General features: G+C 42.8%; 1 protein-coding gene across 7 annotated transcripts in view; it reads right to left on the reverse strand.

Moving 5' to 3' along the window:
- Positions 1-23,432, reverse strand: part of ZFAT (zinc finger and AT-hook domain containing) — a 203,333-nt gene that overhangs the window by 84,440 nt on the left and 95,461 nt on the right. For all 7 annotated transcript variants that reach the window (XR_009223314.1, XM_058564974.1, XM_058564978.1 and 4 more), the window contains exons 8-10: positions 17,069-17,156; positions 15,079-15,228; positions 13,093-13,266 (exon numbers count right to left, since the gene is read on the reverse strand). Coding sequence is in view for 6 of the 7 variants with exons in the window: in XM_058564974.1 (XP_058420957.1) it covers positions 13,093-13,266; positions 15,079-15,228; positions 17,069-17,156 (412 nt within the window). In the remaining variant the exon portion in view is untranslated. The remainder of the gene's footprint in view (positions 1-13,092; positions 13,267-15,078; positions 15,229-17,068; positions 17,157-23,432) is intronic.

The following is a 23,432-nucleotide window of genomic DNA, read 5'->3' on the forward strand; positions in this document are numbered from 1 at the left end:
GATGAGGAAGACCCAGCCACATGGAGAGGAGATGAAGACAGTTCTGGGAAGAAGTAACTGAAAACATGCAGACCCCGAGTCTCTATAAGATCCCCTGGCATCGTTACAATAAATGCCCCTTTTCTGCTTCAGTGACCTCAAATGAGTTTCTATCAACTGCAACCAAGAGAGTCCCAGCAAATACAGCTGTTGAATGAAGAGTGAAAATATGAATATAAAACGCCAAGACCCCAGACAGCAAACAGATAAAAAAAGGACAGGAACAAACAATTCACTCAAGAGAGGATTAAATCAGCTTTAATCAATCAAAAGAAGTCCAATGACAGCAAACACACAGAGAGCACTATGAAGCAGTCAACACTACAAACGCTTCATACACATTAACTCACTTAATCCGTTTAACCCTCTAATTTGCCTGTTCGATTTTACAGTTATCAAATAACTAAAAATTATAACAATATGGTAAGATCTGATACCCATTAAACTAAGAAACTGAACATTTTAAATAACATGGAGTGCTAAAAATGAAAGAGTTAAGCTGGAACACTTCATGTTTCTGGTACAATTTTTTGAAAAGTAAGTTGACAGCGCAACGCACGATTAAAACCATCAAAAAAACGAAAGAGCCATCCTGCTCCTGGAAATGTGTCCTAAGGAACTAATCCAAAAGAGGAAAAGTTTATATTCAAGAAAGGGCTCCCTGCAACATGCGGTATAATAATGGGAGGAAAAAAGGAAATAATACATTGTCCAAAAATAAGGGAACGGTTATGTAACTCATGATCACCACCTTAATGGAACATTATACAACTATTAAAATGTATTATTCATGGACTCTATAAAACAAAAATAACTTTAATATTAATTCTAAGACTAAAAGAATGATATTTATACTTTAATCATAACTATGTAATCATTCCACACGAACATGAATAAATATAGAAAAAGAATTTTAAAAAGAATAATTTGTTAGATGATAGAATTGTGGGCACACTTGCAGGAAGGGCTTAGATTTTTGTGACTGTTGTTTCAATGTTTTCTGTGCAACAGAAAGCATTGCAGATAACTTAGCATCCATTTCTGAGAGGCAGGGATGTTTCATCCCACCCACTACGGCACACAGTCCGGGAGACAGGTCTTTCAACAGGGAATCGTAAAACGATATCAGTGATTCCTGAACCTGAGGTTCAAAGAGCTCACTGACTTCAGAACACCACCCCAGCCCTGAGCAGCCGTACAATGATTTACGGTGCTCCTTCTGACCACGCATCTTTGCCCCTCTTCTTCACAAGGAGAAGACAGTGGCCTAACCTTGTGAATAATCTCAGGGGTGGTCACCTGTTGTCTTCTGAGGCAGAATTGAACTTTTGCAAACAGTCAAAAGTCATTCTGAGCCAAGTCTTGTCAAAAGGAGGACAAAAGAAAGCTGAGTCATTCCATTTTCTGGAGAAACACTTCTTTGAGGAAAGCACTCCAAGCTTACTGCAAAAACATCGCCACAGTGAAAAAAGCTAATTGCGGGAACAAAGTCTTCCTGGTTAAAACCACAGAATTTAGAATCTCAGTTACTTATGAAATTCTTCTTATTTGACCCAGAGGCCCAGATGTTAAAGGTGAAAATCAACAACCTAGATGAGTCTCACAAATACAATATTAAAAGGAGAAGCCAGGCACAAAACAGCAGTATTCTATGAATCCATTTATATGAAGTTCAAACACAAGCAAGATCAAGTGATGGTGTCAGAAGTCTGGACAGCAGCGACCTGGAGAAGGAGAGAGGAAAATGATTGGGAGGAGGGGTGGGGAGGGCTTCTGAGGGGCTGGAACGTTCTGTCTTCTCCCAGGATGTGGTTACATGGGTGTGCTTCCTCTGTGATAATCCACTAGGCTGTACACTTACCATCATGCACTTTTTTTGTATATGTGTAATTTTAAAAAGGTAAGGGGAAAAAAACCACACAGAACAGTCAGGCTACCTTCCCCAGAAGGGGCTCAGGACCTGACATCAAATTAGTTCAAGAAAGAAAAAATGTGTCAGGCAGTTCAGAGATAAAGTCTGAGGACTGCATGACAGCTTGTGGATTATGCTGGCTCTGTCGCAGGTGGTAACAAAAAGAACACCATCAGCATTATTTGCCCCAGTGATTTTCAGCGAGCCATCTTTCTGAGTGCCAGGCTCGCTGGAAAGTTCCACTGCAGATACTGCGGCTCATTCTGGAAACACGTTTCACTACCAGCTCCTATTTCCCTCAAAATGTGTGATCTGGTACAACGCCCTTCAAAGACGGGAGGGTGGGGGGTGGAAATGTCACCTCCACTATTTATGTTCATCCCTCAAAAGGTGTGGTACCATCTTTGAGAATCTTTCTCTGTTTTCAAGTTTTCTTGGAAGGGGTCTGTTTCTCTGTCTGATGTGAGCTCTCCAGCCAGCATTCTGTGGATAACTGGCTGATGGAACAAAGCTGATCTCTGATCTGCAGAGCGCTGGCTGGACCTGGTGACGGGTTGTCAGCCAAATTCAAGTACCACCAGACAGTAAAGGGAAGCACAGGGTGTGAAGTCAGGTAATCCTGACTGTCCTTTACTCAGGTCTTACTCAGCTTGTCCTGTTAGCATAGAGGGGACAGGATTTGGAGGGAGGACGGGGGAAGGAAGGAACAGAAATCCTTGTTACTCTGCCTTGGGTTAGACCACGAGAGGTGACACAACCCTGAGGGAGCTGGGACTCCCTTCTGTTTGCATTTCTTTCTGCTGCAGACAGAAAGGTGACTGTGCAGGAGGGCAAGGGGGGCAGCCAGCAGAGCACCTGCCTGATGAGGCCCCTGTGATCAAGCAGAAGGTTATCCCCAGCAGAGCAGAGGGGCCTACTAAAAATAAAGGCAATCACCCCTCACTTGCTGGCAGCTGTGGGGGGCCTCACTCCAGGATGCATGAAGCCCTCAGCCTGGTGACCAGCACTTAGAAAATGCACAGCACCTTGGCGAGGATGTGGAAACCCTCACACACTGTTGGTGGCAATGTAAATTGGTCCAACCACTACGGAAAACCATATGGAGGTTCCTCAAGAGATTAAAAATAGATCTACCATATGATCCAGCAGTTCTACTACTGGGTATATACCCAAAGGAAATGAAAACAGAATTTTGACAAGATATAGGCACCCCCATGTTTATTGCAGCATCATTCACAATAGCCAAGATGTGGAAACAATCTAAATGCCCATCAATGGATGAATGGATTAAAAAGATGTGGTATATATACACAATGGAATATTACTCAGTCATAAGAAGGGAGGACATCTTGCCATCTGCAACAACATGGATGGGCCTTGAGCACGTTATGCTAAGTGAGATAAGACGCAGAGAAAGACAAGTACTGTATGATAGCACTTATACATGGAATCTAAAAAAGTCAAACAAACAAAAAAAAAAAACAGAGTAAGGGGCCGGCCTGGTAGTGCAGCGGTTAAGTGAGCACGCTCCACTTCAGCGGCCTGGGGTTCATAGGTTCGGATCCCAGGCGTGGACCAAGGCACCGCTTGTCAAGCCATGCTGTGGCGGCATCCCATATAAAGTAGAGGAAGATGGGTACGGATGTTAGCCCAGGGCCCATCTTCCACAGCAAAATCAGGAGGATTGGCATCAGATGTTAGCTCAGGGCTAGTCTTCCTCACGAAAAAAAATTTTTTTTTTAATTAAAAAAAAAAAACAGAGTAAAATCGTGGTTACCAGGGTATGGGGGAGTGGGAGGATAAAAACCGATGGTGTTTAAGGGTACAAACTTGCCATGAGTAGTAATTAAGCCATAGAGAGCTAAAGCACAGTATAATGAATATAGATAATAATATTGTACTATAATTATGTAAGGGGATAAATATCACTACAATGGCAATCATATTACAATATATAAATGCATCAAAGTAACACGTCGTACACTTTAAATTTACACAATGTTATTTGTCAAATTTATTCAATAAAATAAAAAAATTAATCATCACAAGACAAAAATGTTAACTATGTGTGGTGAGAGACATTAACTAAACCTTTTATGGTAATCATGTCACAACATATACATATATCAAACCATTATGTTGCACACCTTAAACTAACACAATGTTATATGTCAATTATAACTCAATAAAACCAGAAAAAAAAAACTTAAAAAAAGAAAACACAGCACCTGTCAGCTTCCTTTGTTTCTTTCTACACCCTCCTCCGCTTGATGAATTTCCCTGAGGATGGTTCCAGCTGCTTAGTTACTTTAAATAGGGTTCTATATAAAACTAGGGAGAAATGGAATGGTAAAAAAATCTTAAACCATCATATGAAAATAAAACCATCCCCTTCATCTTCCGGCATTTAGATTCCATCAGAATACAGAGAAAGACAGCAGTGGAAAATTCCTTCTAATTTAGGGTAACTTTTTGAAATACCTGTTAAATCATTCCTGCCACATCAAACTTTGTGTGTACCTCAAACTTGAAGGAGCACTAAAATACTCAGAGAAAGAAATCTGCATAAATCTAACCTGTTACTAGCAATAATATCTAGAGGCATAAAAGTGAAAATGCCGTCTTATGACTATTTATCCAGTCTTACTGAAAAAGGTGGTATTTTGCATAAGTAAATTTTTCAGAAAACTGACTTTACCCTTTTCAACACTGATACTCTTTAAATATTAACTATTGCACTGTGCCTTCCTAACAAGAGAACATTTGAGAGAAGAGTAATCTGATCTTTCCTAAATGATGCAGATGACATAGGTCAACCACTACAAATATCCATTGCTATACTGTGTTGTTGAGACTTCTTGGGAATATGAGAACGCTGACCACTGGAGGAAGAGGTACATCTACCCAACACTTAGAATGAACCGACACACTTAATATGAACCTAGTTAATCTTCCCACACCCCACTATGGTAGGTTGATAATACTCTCCCCAAAAGATATCTAGATCCTAACCCCCAGCACCTGTAAATGTTATCTTATGTGGCAAAAGGGATTCTGCAGATGTGATCAAGTCAAGGATCTTGAGATGAGAGATTATTGTGGATTACCCAGGGGGCCCCAATGAAATTGCAACAGTCTTTATAAGAGAGGAACAGAAGGGTCAGAGTCAGAGAGAAGATGTGATGATGGAAGCAGAGGGTCAGAAAGAGGCTGGAAGATGCTATGCTGCTGGCTTTGAAGATGAGGAAGAGGCTCATAAGCCAAAGGATATAGGCAGCCTCTGGAAGCTAGAAAGGTTAAAGAAACAGATTCTCCCCTTGAGCATCCAGGAGTGCCACCCTACTGACACCTTGATTTTAGACTTCTGACCTCCAGAGCTATCAGATCATAAATCTGTGTTGTTTTAAGCCACTAAATTTGTGGTAGTTTGTTACAGCAGCCATAGGAAACTAATAGATTCCTGTGAGAAATGGGGATGATGAAGCACCTGTTCAAAGTCATACAGGCAGGTGGTGGTTCCAACCTGGGCCTGCCCTACTGCGCCCACAGTTTTACCCACTCTGCCTTACTGCCTCTCCACGTAGCCGGGCACACAGAGGTCTGCCACCTAAGGTGAGAAAAGCACCCTGCAGGAAGCATGACAGGCGTCTGGGCAGGCATTCTGCAGAGCACACATCCGCACAGTTCTAGCATCTGCGGTAATTTGTGCAATGGAAAATCAGAACAGAAATAGCTACGGCAATAAAAATACAGTTTAAGAAGTCTCTGTACTTTAAAGGCTGAACTTCAAGCAACTGCAGACTTCAAGACTGATGATTCTCTGTAATTAGTACATCAGCTTTGATACAGGAGGAATGGATCAGCACAAGACATGGAAAGAAACAGAAGGTGGCACTGAGCCAGATAAAAGACCAGGAAAAGAGCTTGACACCAGAACTAGATTAAAGATACAGACACTGTGCCAGGTGTTTGCAGCTGAGACCCCTCTACTCTGGTGAGGTTTTAGGTAACCAAGCCCTACTCAATAGTTAAATCTGTGTATTAGTCTAAGCTAACTGTTCAGTAAGCTGTATGGTTCATCGTATACCACGATTTCGGTTATTCCCGGTGGATCTTATGGTTTATAAAAACCTGATAAAAAGAGTTTCAGGTGGACCCAGAGAGGGTGCACATATAAAATGGCACCCCTGGGCCCTCAAATCAGCCCTCCCCTCTCTTGCCCATCACCCAGATCCAGCCTGTGAAGACAAGCCACAGAAACCTACCATACCTATGCAGGCCCCACTCCCACCCCCATCCCTTAACATTTTCTCTGTGGGTGAGTTGGAGGAAGGATAAGAGGGATGAGGATGCTGTGCAGAGACCAGGCTCCCTGAAGCCTAGTAAATGAACTGGGTAAAATCAACCAGCTGGTGCTCGGATACCATTTTCTATTAACTTCCTGGTTCTAGAGCGTACGTTTTTAGAAGTAAAGACCATGGGCTAGTGGAGCTAGTTTATCCCAGAGTGATTTTGCTTTTTAGAGGAAAGAGGAGGGAAAAAGCTCCATACTTAGTCTCCTAGACTATTTCAATGTGTAGCCACAGGACCTCTTATTAGAAATCGAAGATGCGAGGAAAAAACAGTACTTCCTCCATTCAGACCTAATTCCCACGTTCAACTCTCCACTTGTTTAATTATTACACACACAAGAGTGCTTGAAGCGCAGATAATTCCTCTCTGTAAATTTTACCAGAAAACTTCTTAACTCAAGTGTATGAGGGCAGGTTGGATTGCGGGGAGGGGGGGACCCAAAGGAATTAGCACTGAACTTCAAAGAGCTTATTTCATGATTAGAGAATTCTTGTTTGAGTACATAACATAAAGGCGCTGCACCATTTAACCTTCCCCATCTGCCATGGGTGGCCAGAACCATGTACAAACCTCTAGACTGCACATCATGGCTAGGCCTTCTTTAAAGTTAAAAAGGGGAGGGGCCAGCCCGGTGGCGCAAGCGGTTAAGTGCGCACGTTCTGCTGTGGCGGCCCGGGGTTCGCCGGTTCGGATCCCGGGTGCGCACCGATGCACCGCTTGTTAAGCCATGCTGTGGCGGCGTCCCATATAAAGTGGAGGAAGATGGGCATGGATGTTAGCCCAGGGCCAGTCTTCCTCAGCAAAAAAGAGGAGGATTGGCATTGGATGTTAGCTCAGGGCTGGTCCTCCTCACAAAAAAAAAAAAAAAAAAAAAAAAGGGGAAATGTGTTACAGCACAATTTTTTGCATTCAATTCTTATACACTGTTCACATACATGCAAAGGGTTTCATTTGGCCCTTTATAGATCAATGTCTCTCTTTGTACATATGGACTGGTGAACCTTTTTAACTGAAACCTTCACCCAGACTGACCTATCCCTTCCAAGGCACAGTAATGAGCTCCTTTGGGAAACAGGAATGAATACACAGGAATATATCACTTTAAACAAGCCAATAAATGTGAACAATTAGAGTCACAAGCAGGTAAAAGAGACAGTAATTACTCAAATCCTTTTTACTGCATTAAAAGATGCCCAAGAAAATTCATTTAATAGTGAGTTCCTCTACCACATTTTAAAATAGCCAATTCACAGCATCTGAGAGGTGAGATGGGGAAAATACTTGGCACTTTCTGAGTGCTACTATTTCCCACCCACTTTATGCAAGGCACTTTACATTTTTTTCACTCATTCAAACAACAAAAATTTACTGAGAACTTACTATAAATCAGGCACTGTTTTAGGTGCTGGGGATACAAAACAAATATAGTAGTCAAAAATCCCTGCTTGCGGAGTTTACTGTCTAGTGAAAGACACAGAAAATCACAAATAAGGACATTATATTGCACGTTTGAGAAAGACAGGTCTAAGTAGAAACAGCAAGAAACAGAGAAGAGACTATGAAGTAATTGGTGGGAGAGTTACAGTGGTAGATACAAAAAGTGATAAATACGGGAACTATATAGTACATGAGAGAAAGACAAGCCAATGAGGAAAACCTAAGAAACACAAGGGAGTTTGGATGATTTGGGGGGGTGTGAATTTCCTACACACACAGTAGCTAGGGAAGGCCTTCCTGAGAAAGGGACTCTTGAGTAAAGACCTGAGGGCCAGGAATGAAGCATCCGTTAAGGTATGTGGGGGAAAGAACATGCCAGGGAGAGGGAGGGTGAATGCCCTGAGATGGGCATGTACTTGGCACATCTGAGGATCAGGAAGGAGACCGAAACGTCTAGAGAGGTGAGAGTCAAGGAGATGAGGTCAGAGATGGAGGGGTGGAGTGGGAGGGTCAGACAGGTCGTAGTAAGGATTTTGGCCGTTACTCTGACATTTGGTTCAACAAGACAACTCTGGCCGCTGTTTGAGATGTGACTGTGGGGGTCAAGGGCAGAAGCAGGGAGAGCAGCTAGGAAGCTACTGTGAGAACGGAGGCAAGAGACGACAAGAGACATTTGTACAAAAAACACCCCGTGAGGGTGCTGAGAGGCGGTAGAATACTGGACTGAAGGGAGAACACACAGGATTTGCAAATGGGCCATTCTGGGGTGTGAAGAAGACAGGCAAGACGACCTGAGGTTTCTGACCCCAACAACTGAAAAGGAGCTGCCATTTGCTGAGATGGGGTACAGCAGGGGTCAGCAAACCACAGCCCCTAGGCCAAATCCAGCCTGCTTCCTGTTTTCGTACAACTGGAGTTAAGAACGGCTTTTACATTTTTCAAGGTCTGTCAAAACAAAACAAAAAAAACAAAGAGTAGGCAGCAGAAACCTTATGTGGTGCTCAAAAGCTAAACTATTTACTCTCTCTTTACAGGGTTTGGTGACCCCTGGACGACAGGAGACGCAGGCTTGGAAAGATGAGGAGCTCAGTGTTGCACACGCCAAGTTTGAGGTGCCCTCCAGACATCCAGGTGCAGACGCTGAGCGGGCAGTGGTAGGTGCAGGGCTGGAGCTTAGGGGAGAGGCCAGGCCTGGAAAGAGAAGTTTGGAAACCCTCCATATAAATGGTGTGCAAAGCCATAAGACTGGCGAGACCATCTTGGGTGTGAGTACAGAAAGAAGAGTCCATGGATTAAACCCTGCAGCCTTCCAAGATGATCAGAACTAAGAAGGATCCAGAAAAGGAGAGTGAGAAGGAGCAGCCAGAAGAGCAGAAGGTCTAGGCGAGCAGGAGTGCATCTTCTGTCATTTGACCCTCAAACCTATTAGGCCAGAGGGGTATAATTATCCCCATTTTACTGACGAGGAAACTGAGGCTCAGGGAAGTAATCTGATCAAGGTCATCCTACTAGGCAGTGGCAGGTTAAGACTCACACCCAGGCCTCCTGAGCTCTCTCCACATAGCTTCTCTGCGGGACAACCCCCTGAATCATCACTGATATAGGACATATAATGGAAACCCAGTCATTTCAGGCAGGCTTTACAACAATGTCTGCTTCTAAATAAAGAGCTAATTCTGTGGTCACAGGCTGAGAGCCGCATCAAGGCACACAAGCCCCAGTATGAGCACATTTCTCCGAAGATTTCAAAGCATGCTGAGACGCTGTCAAACGGGCCACATGCCATCCCTGGGAAGGAGGTCATGTCCTTCTTTCGTGGAAAGGAAGATATTTTTCTTAACTTGACCAAACAGTTCCAAAATTTATCCAAAGGAACAATAATTAAATGAGAAAAACTAAGAGATGTCCATAAAAAATAAAAAGAAGAAAAAGGAATAATATTTGTGTGCATTACAGTAAAATTATAGTTATTAAGAGAGTATCTTACAAAACAATGTACTAGAATAAAGATCATTGAAACAGACCAAAACCTCAAAGTAGATCCAAAATCTTGAGAAATTCTGGCATTTCAAAATAAAATGGAAAGGATTGATTTCTCTATAAATATGCTGAGTCATTTGATAACTGTTTAGAAACAAATGTTCCTACCACACACCATACACCAAAATAGATTTCAAGAATATTAAATTTCATAAATGTTATAAACCCCTAAAATAAAACTTGAAGAAAATACCAAAGAATTTTCCCTTAAGATGAGGAAGGTTTCTTTTAACAAAGAGAAATCGTGGAGGAAAAAAACATAAAGGAAAAGATTGATAAATTTAAATATGCAAAGTTATTTAACTTCTGTATATAAAAAGATACAGTAAACAAAGTGTAAAAGCAAATGTAAGTTGGCAGGAAATACGGGCACAACATGACAAACTTCTGAGATACAAAAAAAATATGACTTGAAAACACCAATTTGCAAAGGTACATGCACCCCTGTGTTCATTGCAGCGTTATTCACAACAGCCAAACCTAAGTGCCCATCAAGGGACGAATGGATAAAGAAGATGTGGTATATATACACAATGGAATACTACTCAGCCATAAGAAACGATGAAATCCAGCCATTTGTGACAACATGGATGGACATTGAGGGTATAATGCAAAGTGAAATAAGTCAGAAGGAGAAGGTCAAATACCGTATGATTTCCTTCATTAAGTAGTAGATAATAACAACAATAAACAAACACATAGGGACAGAGATTGGATTGGTGGTTACCAGAGGGCAAGGGGGGAGGGAGGAGGGTGAAAGGGATAATTCGGTACATGTGTGTGGTGATGGGTTGTAATTAGTATTTTGGTGGTGAACATGATGTAATCTATGCAGAAATAGAAGTACAATGATGTACACCTGAAATTTTTGCAATGTTATAAACCAATGTTACTGCAATAAACAAAAAATTAAAAAAAAAAAATGACTACTACAAAAAATGAGTAAGAGAGGTAACTAAACTTTTTTCAAAGCTTTTTTTAAAATTAAAAAGGAAAAGAACAGCCTATAGTTTGATTAAGTTACATAACAGATAATCAATGGAGTTAGAAGAACTGGTCAGTGATCCAGGACTCCACTTACCACGCTGGCCTTTGAGAAAGCAGGAGACTATGGTAATTGTCGAAAGAGAAACATACATGAGTCCTGGCAGGCCTGGGGAAGAAGCCATCACCCAGGGTCAGACCCTATAAAACCACACTGTACCTCCTACTTCCATATCTGTAGCCCTCCATGACACTTGCCTCCTAGAGTCACGGAGCATTAAGGCTAAAAGAGACCCAGGAATGCTAAGGTCTGAGGTCCTTGTTTTGCAGCATAAAACTGAGGCCCACCGAGGGAGCCCCCTGTTCCAGCAGTCTTCTCATCGCACCTGGAGACGGACGCCCCTCTTCCCAGACAAGTGAGTGTTTGAAAATAAGACATGACTTTACAAATACCTCACCTCCCAAAAATGTCAGGAAAAAAAATGAAGAGAAACAATGCAAATTTCCTGTTTTGTTAGAAAATATTTCATAATGCCTGCAAGACCTCTCCTTTTCGGGACGGTTGTATTACCGCTTTGCCAACAGGCACATCTTTGCCCATCTGCAGTCCCCTTCCTGCTGAAGAGCGCAGGGAAGCAGCTGAAGCACAGGTGCAACAGGCTGAGTGCGACACCCACGGCGATACCACGACTCACACCGACCCCATCCCTCCACACCTGACAACCGTCAGTCCGTGGTCCCTGATTAGACACATGCCACATCTCCTGGAAGCCCTTCAGCACAGAGCACAGATCTCGGAGCCAGGCACGAGGCCACGGTGCCCTCCCAGGCCCCGTGAGTGCCCTCCGGACCCTGCCACAGGGCCCAGTGGACCCTCCAGATCTCCCTGGCTCTGGAGACAGCCGCTTTTCATTACTGGCACTGTATCATCACAGATTTCAGGGAATAATATGCTACCATGTCAAGAGATATCAGTAAGGCTTACTGTTTGCGGAGGTGTAGAATTCATGGATAATTACATGACTTAATGCTTTCATTACTCAAGATAAGACTGCTTTGATGTCATTGTATGTTTAATTATTTTGATTATGGATTTTTTTATTTACAGCACACTGCTTGAGTCTGAATAGTTATGGCTCTGGCTTTCATTCAGCCTTAGGCAAGCCCTGGATCCCTAACTCTGCGAATCCCAGCTAAGCATTAGGCCTCTCGTCTGAGCCCCAAGCTCAACCACGTGCACACGTGACGGACAGACTCCCCAGCACATTCTTAAAACAGAGGTGGGACTTAACGGCTGTATCATGCTCTAAGTGCTGAAATCAAAATCATTGTTGAAATCACTTTGATTTTTATAGCAAATCCGAATTTTTGTATATACTTGTGCTAAAGTAACAATATATTAATAAATACAGTTTATTAATCTCACTATATGGAGTATTCACAAGACCCTCACACAGCTGAGGTTGTAAAGAAAAATAAAAAATGTTAAAGGTCTTTTGGTTTAGCTGCCTGTCTTCCTAAGACAATTCTGCCTTCTTTCCCTCTATTCATCCCCTCTCTCAAGGAGACTTTCCTGGCGACTGTGACCACTGCCCACCAGGACTCACACCCTCCTTCCCAGCGCTCCCAAGCTCCCTCCATCACGGTACTTAATTTACCATGGCCCCTACGCTTCTCTTTCTCCTCATCGAACTATAAACTCCTTGAAGGCAAGAACTGTTCCTTACTGACCCTGTACCCCCAGGCATGGCTGGCATATAGTAAGAACTCAATCAATGCCTCTTAATGAATGAATGAAATTAGAAATCCACTTAAGTGTACTTTATCAAGGTCAAATCTGCCCAAACATTGTTTGTATTTTAGACTGAGCCCTATTTTAGACTGAATACAGAAACTCTGAGGTAGTTTGGATGATGAGAGCATCCAACGGAAACATCAGGCCGGGTGTGATCATGGTTCCCCTCAAGATTCTTGGGCTCGGGTGGGTATGGAGGGCTGAAGAGGATTGAAACTCCCATATCAAGGCTTCCTGAGGATGCCTCATTCCCTGCAGCAGTGTCCCCTCCACGTCCACCCCACACAAGCGTGCGCGCACACGCACGCACACACACACAGTAAGTGTTTCCCGAGCACTGGTGGAGGTCAGACACAGCTCCAGCACTGAGCGCCGGGCAGTGAGGAAGCAGGCAAGGTCCCTCTGCTCTTTCAGAATGGAAATTCTACCACACAAATGTTCTTTCCTGCCCGCAGGAACACCCACAGTTTCTGCTGGACTGGGGATGGGAGCTTCAAACCACACTTTAGAGGGAAAAAACTCATGTACTCACCATCAGCAGTGTGAAGGAGCTTGTGACTTTTCAACGTCCCTTTTGATTTGAATTTCTTGCCACACATGTCACATAGGTGGGTTTTCTCAGTGCTATGACGATTCATGTGAGCCTTGAGGTTGCTCTTGCTACGAGTTGCATATTCACACAAAGAACATTTGAAGGGTTTCACACCTACCGGAGCAGAAAAAATATATACACATATACACACGCACACACACGTATATACACACATAGATACGCACCTATATCCACACTCACTTTGAATAAAGCTGTGCACTTGCTTGTCCCTAAATACGCCGCACACTTTCTCACCCATCCTCTCACCCATGCTGTCCCTTCCTCCTGGATCTGCCAGGAGATTTCCTTGCTTCCCCATCAATGTTCCCAAATCCTGTAACTCTCCACTAGCTGGGCTGCTTACAGAGCATCACAGGGAATGGTGCACACCTCCTCTCCCCACGGTCTGGAGAGGGCACAGGCCCTGAGCAGTTCATTCATTGAATTCAATTGAACTGAGTTAAACTGAACAAAATTAAAGGAACCAAGGGCCTGTGCAAAAATCAGCAGGATCAGGCCCCCAGGATCAGATGTGAAAGCATATTTTATTTCATAAATAAGCAGAGCTTTACAACACTAGTTGTTGTTGAGCTAATAGCACAGATTGTGGAGCATCTTGGCATTCCACTCCTCCTCCTTCTTGAACAAACATCTACTGAGGACCTACTTCACGGCGAACACTGAGAGCGGATACTGAAGCTGAGAAGCCTTGGTCCCTGCCTGCACGTCCAGAAGGAAATGTAGACAAGCAAAAAGGTCAACACAACCGAGTGTGACATGCTGTGAGGGGGGGGCAGCTGCACCCAAATCTGTACACGGGGGTAAAACAGAGTTTAGTGAGCCCAGCATTTATGCCCCTCATCTACGCTACTTAAGACTTTGCAGTTGGGGAAACCAAGGCTTTAACGAGGCTGCGGGATGTGCCCAGGTACAGAGCTGAGGTACACGCGCTGGTCAACGAAGAAGTATCTCCCAGCCTTGGCTGTGGTCTCAGTCCTTCTGCCTTGTCCGGGTTCCTATCCATCAGCTACTGTTCTCTTTCCTGAACGGTTAGTCTCTCCCTTCCTAACGGTTCCTTCTCTGGGGCCTAAAAACAGGTCATTTTTTATCCCACATTGTAGAAAACACTTATTCAGTCCTTCATCCCCCTCTAGGAGCCATCTTGTTTTCCCGCCTGCAGCATTCCAGTTCCTAACTCAGAAGGGACCTATTGCAGATGTCTGGAAAGGCTTTTTCGGCCCCCTAGCTCTGAGCCTCACCCCCAAGAGAGCCACGTGCCTAACCAGGGGGAGAAAACAAAGTTGGCAACCTCCTATCTCTGACAGTGTCCTGACCTGCAACTTCCCAAAGTCCCCGAGAGTGCTCCCCCACACTTCCCATCACAGGCACGCACCCCAGAAGCACAGCCTACATTCCTCCTCTCCACTACTTCTTCTCCACTCAACTCTTCCACCTTCCAAATTCTTTCTCCACAACGTGAAAGATAGCACTCCACAATGCCAGAATCTGCAGATCTTTGCTGTTCTCCTCGCCTTCATTCATTCATTCATAACACCAACACTTCCTCAACCCCTACCACGCACAGTGCACTGTTGTGAGCACCAGAGTTACCACTGTAATGAAGGCAGTGCCGTTCCTGTTCTCCTGAAGCTTCATGCTTTCTGGTACAGGTGTCATGGTGATTTATTGAACTACAACTACAACAAGAGCATAAAGAATTGCACACCTCTGCTCATTGCAATTGCAACTAAATAAGTAACGATTTAAATCACTGATCTTGGCTGGCTGATGGACACACTTCTCAGTGTGCTAGAAATTCTAACTGCAGGAGACATGGAACTATGGCTTCCTCCTAATGCACTCACGAAATGAAGCGTGGAAGCACAAAATTAAAAGGGTGCTCCATTCTGAAAGACGAATACTCACCTTCATGAGCCCAAATATGACGCTGAAGGTCCGAGCCATTCTTCATGAAATAGAAATCACAATACGGGCACTTCATGGCTCTCTTCCCGATCAGCCCTTTCAGCTGAACCCTCCTCCCCAGAACCTCGGAAATGGTGCTCATGGAGACCTCTAGAAGAAAAGCAGGATGATGATCAGAGGCAGCCAAAGAGCCTGGGTTCAAAGTAGATGTAAATGAACCTCATGACAGCACGTGGACCCACTGAGCAGTCCTAGCAGCACTGAGATGGCAAATCAAGATGTGCCTCACGGCGCCTTGTGCGAGGATTTTTGCCTAAAAAGAATAAACCAGAATCTAATCAAGTCTCAGATCTAAATATCTGTTAACATCAAATGTGAGGGATGGAGAAACAGTATCATGAAGCAACAGTCAGACAAAGGCAGATTGTGAAATCATCTACAGGAAAAGCAACTGCTTCTCCAAAAAAGCAATGTCATGGGGAAAAAGCAGGGGTTCAGGGTGTCCTATCGAATACAAGAAACTGAAGTGACATAACTAAAAGCAAAACGCTGGGGTCTTGATCCAAACAAACCAACTGTAAAAAGAAAATGTTGTGTCAACTGGGGAAATTTTAAATGGACTAATACTAGGTGGTAATAAGGAATTACTGTTAATTCTGTTTGTTTTAATGGTGACATGGTGGTTACATTGAAAAAAATCCTTACTAGTTGGAGATGCATTCTAAAGGTTTTTTTATGGGAAATTACATATGTCTGGGACATACTTTAAAATATTCTAGAAAAAATAGTTTAGAGGGATCGATGCATGAAATAAGTTTGGCAAAATGTAGATAACTGGGGAAGCTGAGTTATGGATACGGGGGGTTCCTTATATTATTCTGTATATTTTGTATATATTTAGAATTTTTCATAATAAAAAGTTTAAAATAACGACAAAAGAAGACCTTATATATGTTTATGAGCAAAGCCTGGCCGGTTTAAATGAGTCTCCTCGGCTCACACTGGACACGCGTTACACAGGACATGGGTTAACGTGGGCAGGACAGAATTGGGATTCAGAGAAGCACATAACCCATGTTCCCACACAGACGAAAGCCTCAAGCTCCATCCATTCCCACATAAAACATGAGTGTTAGTGCACTTTCTTATTTATTTTTCTCCATCTTCATTTATAATCAGTGAGTCAGCTCCTTAATATCAGGAGTAGATACAAAATAAAGAGAAAGGGACAGGGCGAAGGGAAGCTGCACTGAGCTTATCTGTTCTCATTTATACAACATACAGCACCATGTCTGCACTCCTGGGCCCTGCCCAAGGTGGCTCTGGGGACCTGGGAGAAGGTACTAAGGATGCAGTCCTGCCCCAAGGCTCTCACAGGGCGGGAGAGAGGACCAACGCCTAGAGTACCAGGGGTCAGTGCACCGTGATGGGGCTGTAGGAGGGTCCCTCCCCCAGGCTGGGGGCCACCAAAGCCTCCCCAAGGGTGGGGCTCTGAGGGTGAACAAAGAGATTAAACAGGAATTAACTGGGCGGAAAGGAAACATGTCCCAGGCAGTGAGAACAGAAGTGACAAGGCATGAAGCCCCAGGGAGCTCGTGCCTCACGCATCTGAGTGGCGCGGAGTATGAGGAGACAGAAGGTGACGGTCACTCCAACTCGCTGAGGCTCCCAGGAGGGAGGGCACCCGGGGAGAGGAATCTGTCAGACCTGCACTGTAAGTGACCCAGCTAAAGGCATTCAAGTTTACACTAAAGGGGGAGGGGACACGCTGAAACTGCGGGGAGACACATCTGAAGACCAGACAAAGGGATAAAATGAAGGAAATAATTATGTAAACTCCCAACTTCAAATAAAAGTGACTGCTTCCCTCGAATACTCATATCTTCACGCTCTTTATTTCCATTCAGTGCAGCTGACATATGATGCTGTGTTTTAAAATAAACATAAGCATTTTAAAATTAATCTCCCACTCTAAAATGCATAACCTTACCGGGATGGTTGGTCTTGATATGTGACTTTATCAATCGATCTTCTGAAAAAGACTTTTCACACACAGGACAAGAATAACTCCTTTTGTCCTTAACAGAAAGAGAGCATAATCAATTGACTGTCTCGTTTAAAGCCGGGCTCTGTGGAAAAATCACCATCACCACCATCACCTTCATCAAAGCTAGATGCACAGTTCACCTTTCCAAGTACATGACACGCAGCCTGCACCTGGCCCCACACAGCCTGGGGGACTCAAGCGTAGTGGAGGATGGCATCAGCGACACTTCAGAAGGGAGGGATGGGGCTCAGAGATGACAGTCCGTGGTGGGACCGGGCCAGTAGAGGGCATGGCTCAGCCTCGAGGTCTACCATGCAGACCAGCCCTGCCCCACGACCCAATGCCCAACATGTGGTGTGCGCAGGGATTTCACATTAAGTTATTTCACTGAGACTCACAACCACTCTTGAAGGACAGGCATTATCATGCTCACATTACAGACTAAGAAGCCAAGGCCAAGGGCAACAAGCCCCGGGTCTGAGAGGAAGAGCCAGCGGCGGAATTCCCGTGTACAGATGCCCACCCTAGGCTCCTCCTACCACCCCAAGGCCATGTCCCACCAAGGCTGCAGGCAAGGAGTTCATCCCGCATGGTGGCCACCTCCATCAACCCGGCTAACTGCGGTGCCACCTTCTCAGTGAGGGAGAAGCTTCTGTGGGTGATCAAGCCGTGGCTTTGGCTCGTCTGCCCTTGTCTCAGAGCTCACTTTAGGGCTCTTTCACACGACAATTATTCCCAGACAGCGAGTGTTACGGGTTAACCTGTGTCCCCTGCCCCAAATTCATGTTAAAGTCTTAACCCCCCGTACTTCAGAATGTGACCAGATTTGGAAATAGGGTCAGTGCAGATATAATTAGTTAAGATGGGGTCATTAGGACAGGCCCTAATCCAATACGACAAAACGGGATATTTGGACGCAGATATGCACAAACAGGGAACGCCATGTGAAAATGAAGGCAGAGATCTAGGTGACGTGTCTACAAACCAAGGATCACCAAAGATTGCCAGCAACCACCAGAAGCTAGGAGAGAGGCCTGGAATGATTCTCCCTCACAGCCCTTAGAAGGAAGCACCTCTGCCAACATCTTGATCTCAGACTCCTGGCCTCCAGAACTGAGAGACAATAAATACCTCTTGTTTAAGCCACTCAGCGTGGGAACGTTGTTATGGCAGCCCTGGGAAGCTAACACAGTGGGTGAGCGGAGAAAGGGAAAAGGGCAGCAGCCGGACCTTAAGGGTACTACGGCTCTCCAGACAGCTGGTGGGCGAGGCCGCAGCCAGTGACTTGGATAGCGAAGGGCTGTGCGTGTGGGTTTCATTCTTGCTCTCACTCTCAGCATCCCCATCAGGGAGGACAACCAGGTGAGGCAGCATCAGTGCGAACTTGTCAAACTGAGAAACACCCGATAAACCTACAATAAGCTTTGAAAGTCTAATCAGTCTTGACAAGCTTCACGAGCCCATATCTTACAGAGAGCCAAACCTGGTGGGAAGGGCTCTGCATGTCCAGACGAACAAAAACAAAAATAAGACATGCAGGAGCCAGGACTGCAAGGAAATGTTTTGGGTTCTGTGTGTTCCAGAAAATGTAAACATAGTCCACGCTCACTTGGATTGACAGAAGGACTAATCCCTGCCATTTATTGAGCACCTACTGTGCGCTCGGCATTGCACCAAGTGCTTCCCATGTCTTAGTAAAGGAACACGATCCTCACAGCCACTCCCAGATGCAGTCTACTCATACCAGTAGATAATAACAATAACAGTAGAGACCATTTCTTAAGAACTTGCTGCACGTGGAGCGCTGTGCAAAGTGCTTTACAGACAACCTATTTAAGAAGTTGCCCCAGGTCACACCACCACAGAGAACAGAGCTGGACACCCAAACCAGACCTCTGGCCTCCAGAGCTCTTGCTCCTGTAAGACAATGACGAGGGCACAGACTCAGGGCTCAGGGGCCCCCCATTCAAATCCCGGTTTCACCACTTATTAGCTGGGGAACTCTGGGCAACTGACTTAACCTGTCAGTGCCTTAGTTTCTACATCTGTAAAATGGCAATAAAAACTGCCTCCTTCACAGGATGCTAGGAGGAAAAAGGAGATTAAAAACACATAAAGTGGACTTCCAGTTTCCGGTCCTGCACATAAGAAGCTTGGAGGTCTCCACCCCATTCTAACAACAAATGAGAAGCTGAACAAACTGAAAAAGCAACAACTCTTCCTAGATCCATACGAGACCTGAAGTCATAGGGCAAACTACTGCCCTCAAAACTGGAGACCAACAGGCAAATACAGAAAATCACAACTTACTGGAGCAAAAACCCACAAGCCGAAACCTCCCTGAGAACCAGGAGTGGAGGAGAGAAACCAGAACTGTAATTGACGAATTGCTGGGAGCTCATTGTGGACAATTGTGAGAGTTAAAAATTCCAGGGGGACACAGTCATACAGGACCCCCAAACTTTTGTGAGTTTTACCTCTAGGAGCTTGACCTTGTTCCCACAGTGAATATCAGAGAAAACCTGTCTCCTGCTTCCAGCAGGGAGAGGGGAAAAGGAACCATTTTGAAATACACAAGAGCATTCTGTTCTTCTTAACAAGGCCTGCCCTCAGGGGAAACTAGTTAATCAGAGCTCAGCCTGCTGGGGTATTATCAGAGCCTAAGCTACCTGGGGGAAGAGAAACAGTCCTGGTCCCTGCAGTCTTCCACATGGAAGAAAGGAAATACCCAAACCCAGCCCACTTAGCCATCCTTTCCCAACTAAGGAGGGAAGAAAATAACCTGAGAAACACTGGTGAAGTTCACGTCCACAGGCACAGGCTCACCAAAAGACTGACACCTAATCACAGGACTACAGAACACTTCCCCTCCCCATACCTTACCAACACATTACTAAAGGCCTATTTCCAGCAGTTCCTTTACTCAGTAATGTTCTCCAGCTGTCAAGAAAAAATTACAAGACTTACTAAAAGGTAAAAAACAGTTTGAAGAGACAGAGCAAGCATCAGAACAAAACTCAGACATGGCAGGGATGCTGGGATTATCAGGCTAGAAATCTGAAGCAACTATGATGAATATGCTGGGGGCTAATGGATAAAGTAGACAGCATGCAAGAATAGATGGGCAATGTAAGCAGAGAGATGTAAATTCTAAGAAAGAACCAACAACAAAGAAATGCTAGAGATCAAAAACACTGTAACAGAAATGAAGAATGCCTTTGATGGGCTTATTGGTAGACTGGACCCAACAGAGGAAAGAATCTCTCAGTTGAGTGTGTCTCAACAGAAACCTCCAAAACTGAAAAGCAAACAGAGAAAAGGCTGATAAAAACAGATCAGAACATCCAAGGACTGTGGATAACTACAAAAGGTGTAACATACATGTAACGGGAATACCAGAAAAAGAAGAAAGAGACAAAGGAACAGAATAAATATTTGAAACAATAATGACTGAGCATTTCCTCAAATTAATGTCAAACACCAAACCACAGATCCAGAAAGCTCTGAGAACACTAAGTAGGACAAATACCAAATAAAATACATCTATCATTTTCAAACTACAGAAAATCAAAGATAAAGAAAAAATACTGAAAGAAACCAGAGGAAAAAACACCTTACCTATAGAGGAGCAAAGATAAGAACTGCATCCAACTTCTCAGAAACCATGCAAGCAAAAAGAGAGTGGAGTGAAATATTTAAAGTGTTGAAAGAAAAAAACACCAACCTAGAATTCTCTACCCTGCAAAATTATCCTTCAAAAGTGAAGGAGAAATAAAGACTTTCTCAGACAAACAAAAATTGATGGAATTTGTTACCAGCAGACCTGCCTTACAAGAAACATTAAAACAAGTTTTTTTGGAAAGAAGAAAAATGATAAAGTCAGAAACATGATCTACTTAAAGAAAGGAAGAGCACTGGAGAAGTAATAAGTGAAGGTAAAATAAAAACCTTTTTTTTTCTTAATCTTAATTGATCTAACAGAAACAGTTTGTTCAAAATAATAATAGCAACAATGTATTCAATAATGTATGCTTGTATATGTATGCTTATGTATAAGTGAAACGAAATGTCAGCAGTGATACAAGGGGTATGAAGAAGGAATTAGAATTATTTTGTTATTATAAGGTACCCTATCCATAAAGCAAAATAGTGCTATTTGAAAGTAGACTTGGATTAGCTGTAAATGTGTATTGGAAATTCTAGGGTAACCATTAAAAAAAGTAGAAAATTAAGTATAAGTGATATGCTTAAGAAAGGAGAGAAAATGGAATCATAGAAAATGCCCCATTAAAACTACAAAAGGCAGAAAAAGAGTGGAAGACAGAACAAAGAACAAGGGCAACAAATAGAAAACAGTAACACATATGATAAATATTAATCCAACTATATCAATAATCACTCTGAACATCAATGATCTAAAAATGCACCAATTAAAAGACAGAGATTGTCAGAATGGATCAAGAAATAAGATTCAACTATATGTTGGCTACAAGAAATGCACTTTAAATATAAACAGAGATATAGATAAAAAGGAAATGGATGGAGAAAGATATAACATGCTAACACTAATCAAAGGAAAACAGGAGTAGCTTTATTAATTTCAGGCAAAACAGATTTCAAAACAAGGATAGTTATCAGTGATAAAAAGCGGCATTACATAATGATGAAGGGGTCAATTCTCCAAGAAGACATAATAATCCTTAACATGTATGCCTCTAACAACAAAGAGTCAAAATACATGAGGCAAAAACTGATAGAAAAGCAAGGAGAAACAGATGAATCCACTATTATAGTTGGAGACTTCAACACTTCGCTATCATAAATGGACAGATCTAGCAGGCAGAAAATCAGTAAGGACATAGTTGAATTCAACAACACCATCAATCAACTGGGTATAATTGACATCTATAGACCACTTCATCCAACAATAGCAGAATACATACTCTTCTCAAGCTCACATGGAACATTCACCAAAATAGACCACATTCTGGGCCATAAAACACCACTTAACACATTGAAAGAATAGAAATCATACAACATCTGCTCACAGACCACAATGGATTAAACTATAAATCCATAACAGAAAGATAGCTGGAGTATCCCAAAATAAGCACAGATTAAACAGCACACTTTCAAATAACAAATGAGTCAAAAAAGAAATCTCAAGAAAAATTTTAAAACATTTTGAACTAAACAAAAATGAAAACACAACTTCTGAAAATCAGTGGAAAGCAGTGAAAGCTGAGCTTAGAGGGAAATTCATAGCACTGAATGTATACATTAGAAAAGAAGGAAGACCTAAAATCAGTCATCTAAGCTTCCACCTTAGGAAAGCAGAAAAAGAAGAGTAAATTAAATTAAAATTAAGCAGAAGAAAAGAAATAGTAAAAAATAGAGCAGAAATCAATGAAACTGAAAACAGAAAATCAATAAAGAAAAATCAATGAAACCAAAAGTTGGTTCTTTGAAAATATCAATAAAATCATTAAGTCTCTAGCCAGGCTAACGAAGAAAAAAAGACAGGACATAAATTACTAATATCAGAAAAGAGAAAGAATATATACTACAGATCCCATGGACATTAAAAAGACAGTAAAGGAATACTATGAACAACTCTATGTCCACAAATTTGACAACCTACATGAAATACACCAATTCCTAAAAGACACAATCTGCCAAAACTCACACAAGAAGAAATAGACAATCTGAATAGGCCTATATCTATTAAAGAAACTGAATCAATAATTAATAACTTTCCAAAACAAAAAGCACCAGGGCCAGATGAGTTTCACCTCATCTACCTGGGAATTCTACCAAACATTTAAGGAAGAAATTATACCAAATTCTCTACAATCTCTTTCAGAAGACAGAAGCAGAAAGAATACTTCCTAATTCATTCTATGAGGCCAGCATTATCCTAATACCAAAAACAAAGACATTGCAAGAAAAGAAAATTGCAGGCCAATATCTCTCATGAACATAGATGCAAAAATCCTCAATAAAATATTAGCCCATCAAACCCAACAATGTATAAAAAGAACTATATACCACAACCAAGTGGGATTCATTCCAGGTATGCAAGGCTGATTCAACATTTTAAAGTCAATTAACGTAATCCATCACATCAACAAGCCAAGAAATAAAAATCACATGATCGTATCAATAGAGACAGAAAAAGAATTTGGCAAAATCCAACACCTATTCATGATAAACAATCTCAATAAACTAGGAATAGAGGGGAACTTCCTCAACTTGATAACGAATATCTACAAAAAACCTACAGCTAACATCATACTTAATGGTGAGA

This window comes from Diceros bicornis, chromosome 21 (genome assembly GCF_020826845.1).
Source record: "Diceros bicornis minor isolate mBicDic1 chromosome 21, mDicBic1.mat.cur, whole genome shotgun sequence".
In the NCBI taxonomy this organism is placed as follows: Eukaryota; Metazoa; Chordata; class Mammalia; order Perissodactyla; family Rhinocerotidae; genus Diceros; species Diceros bicornis.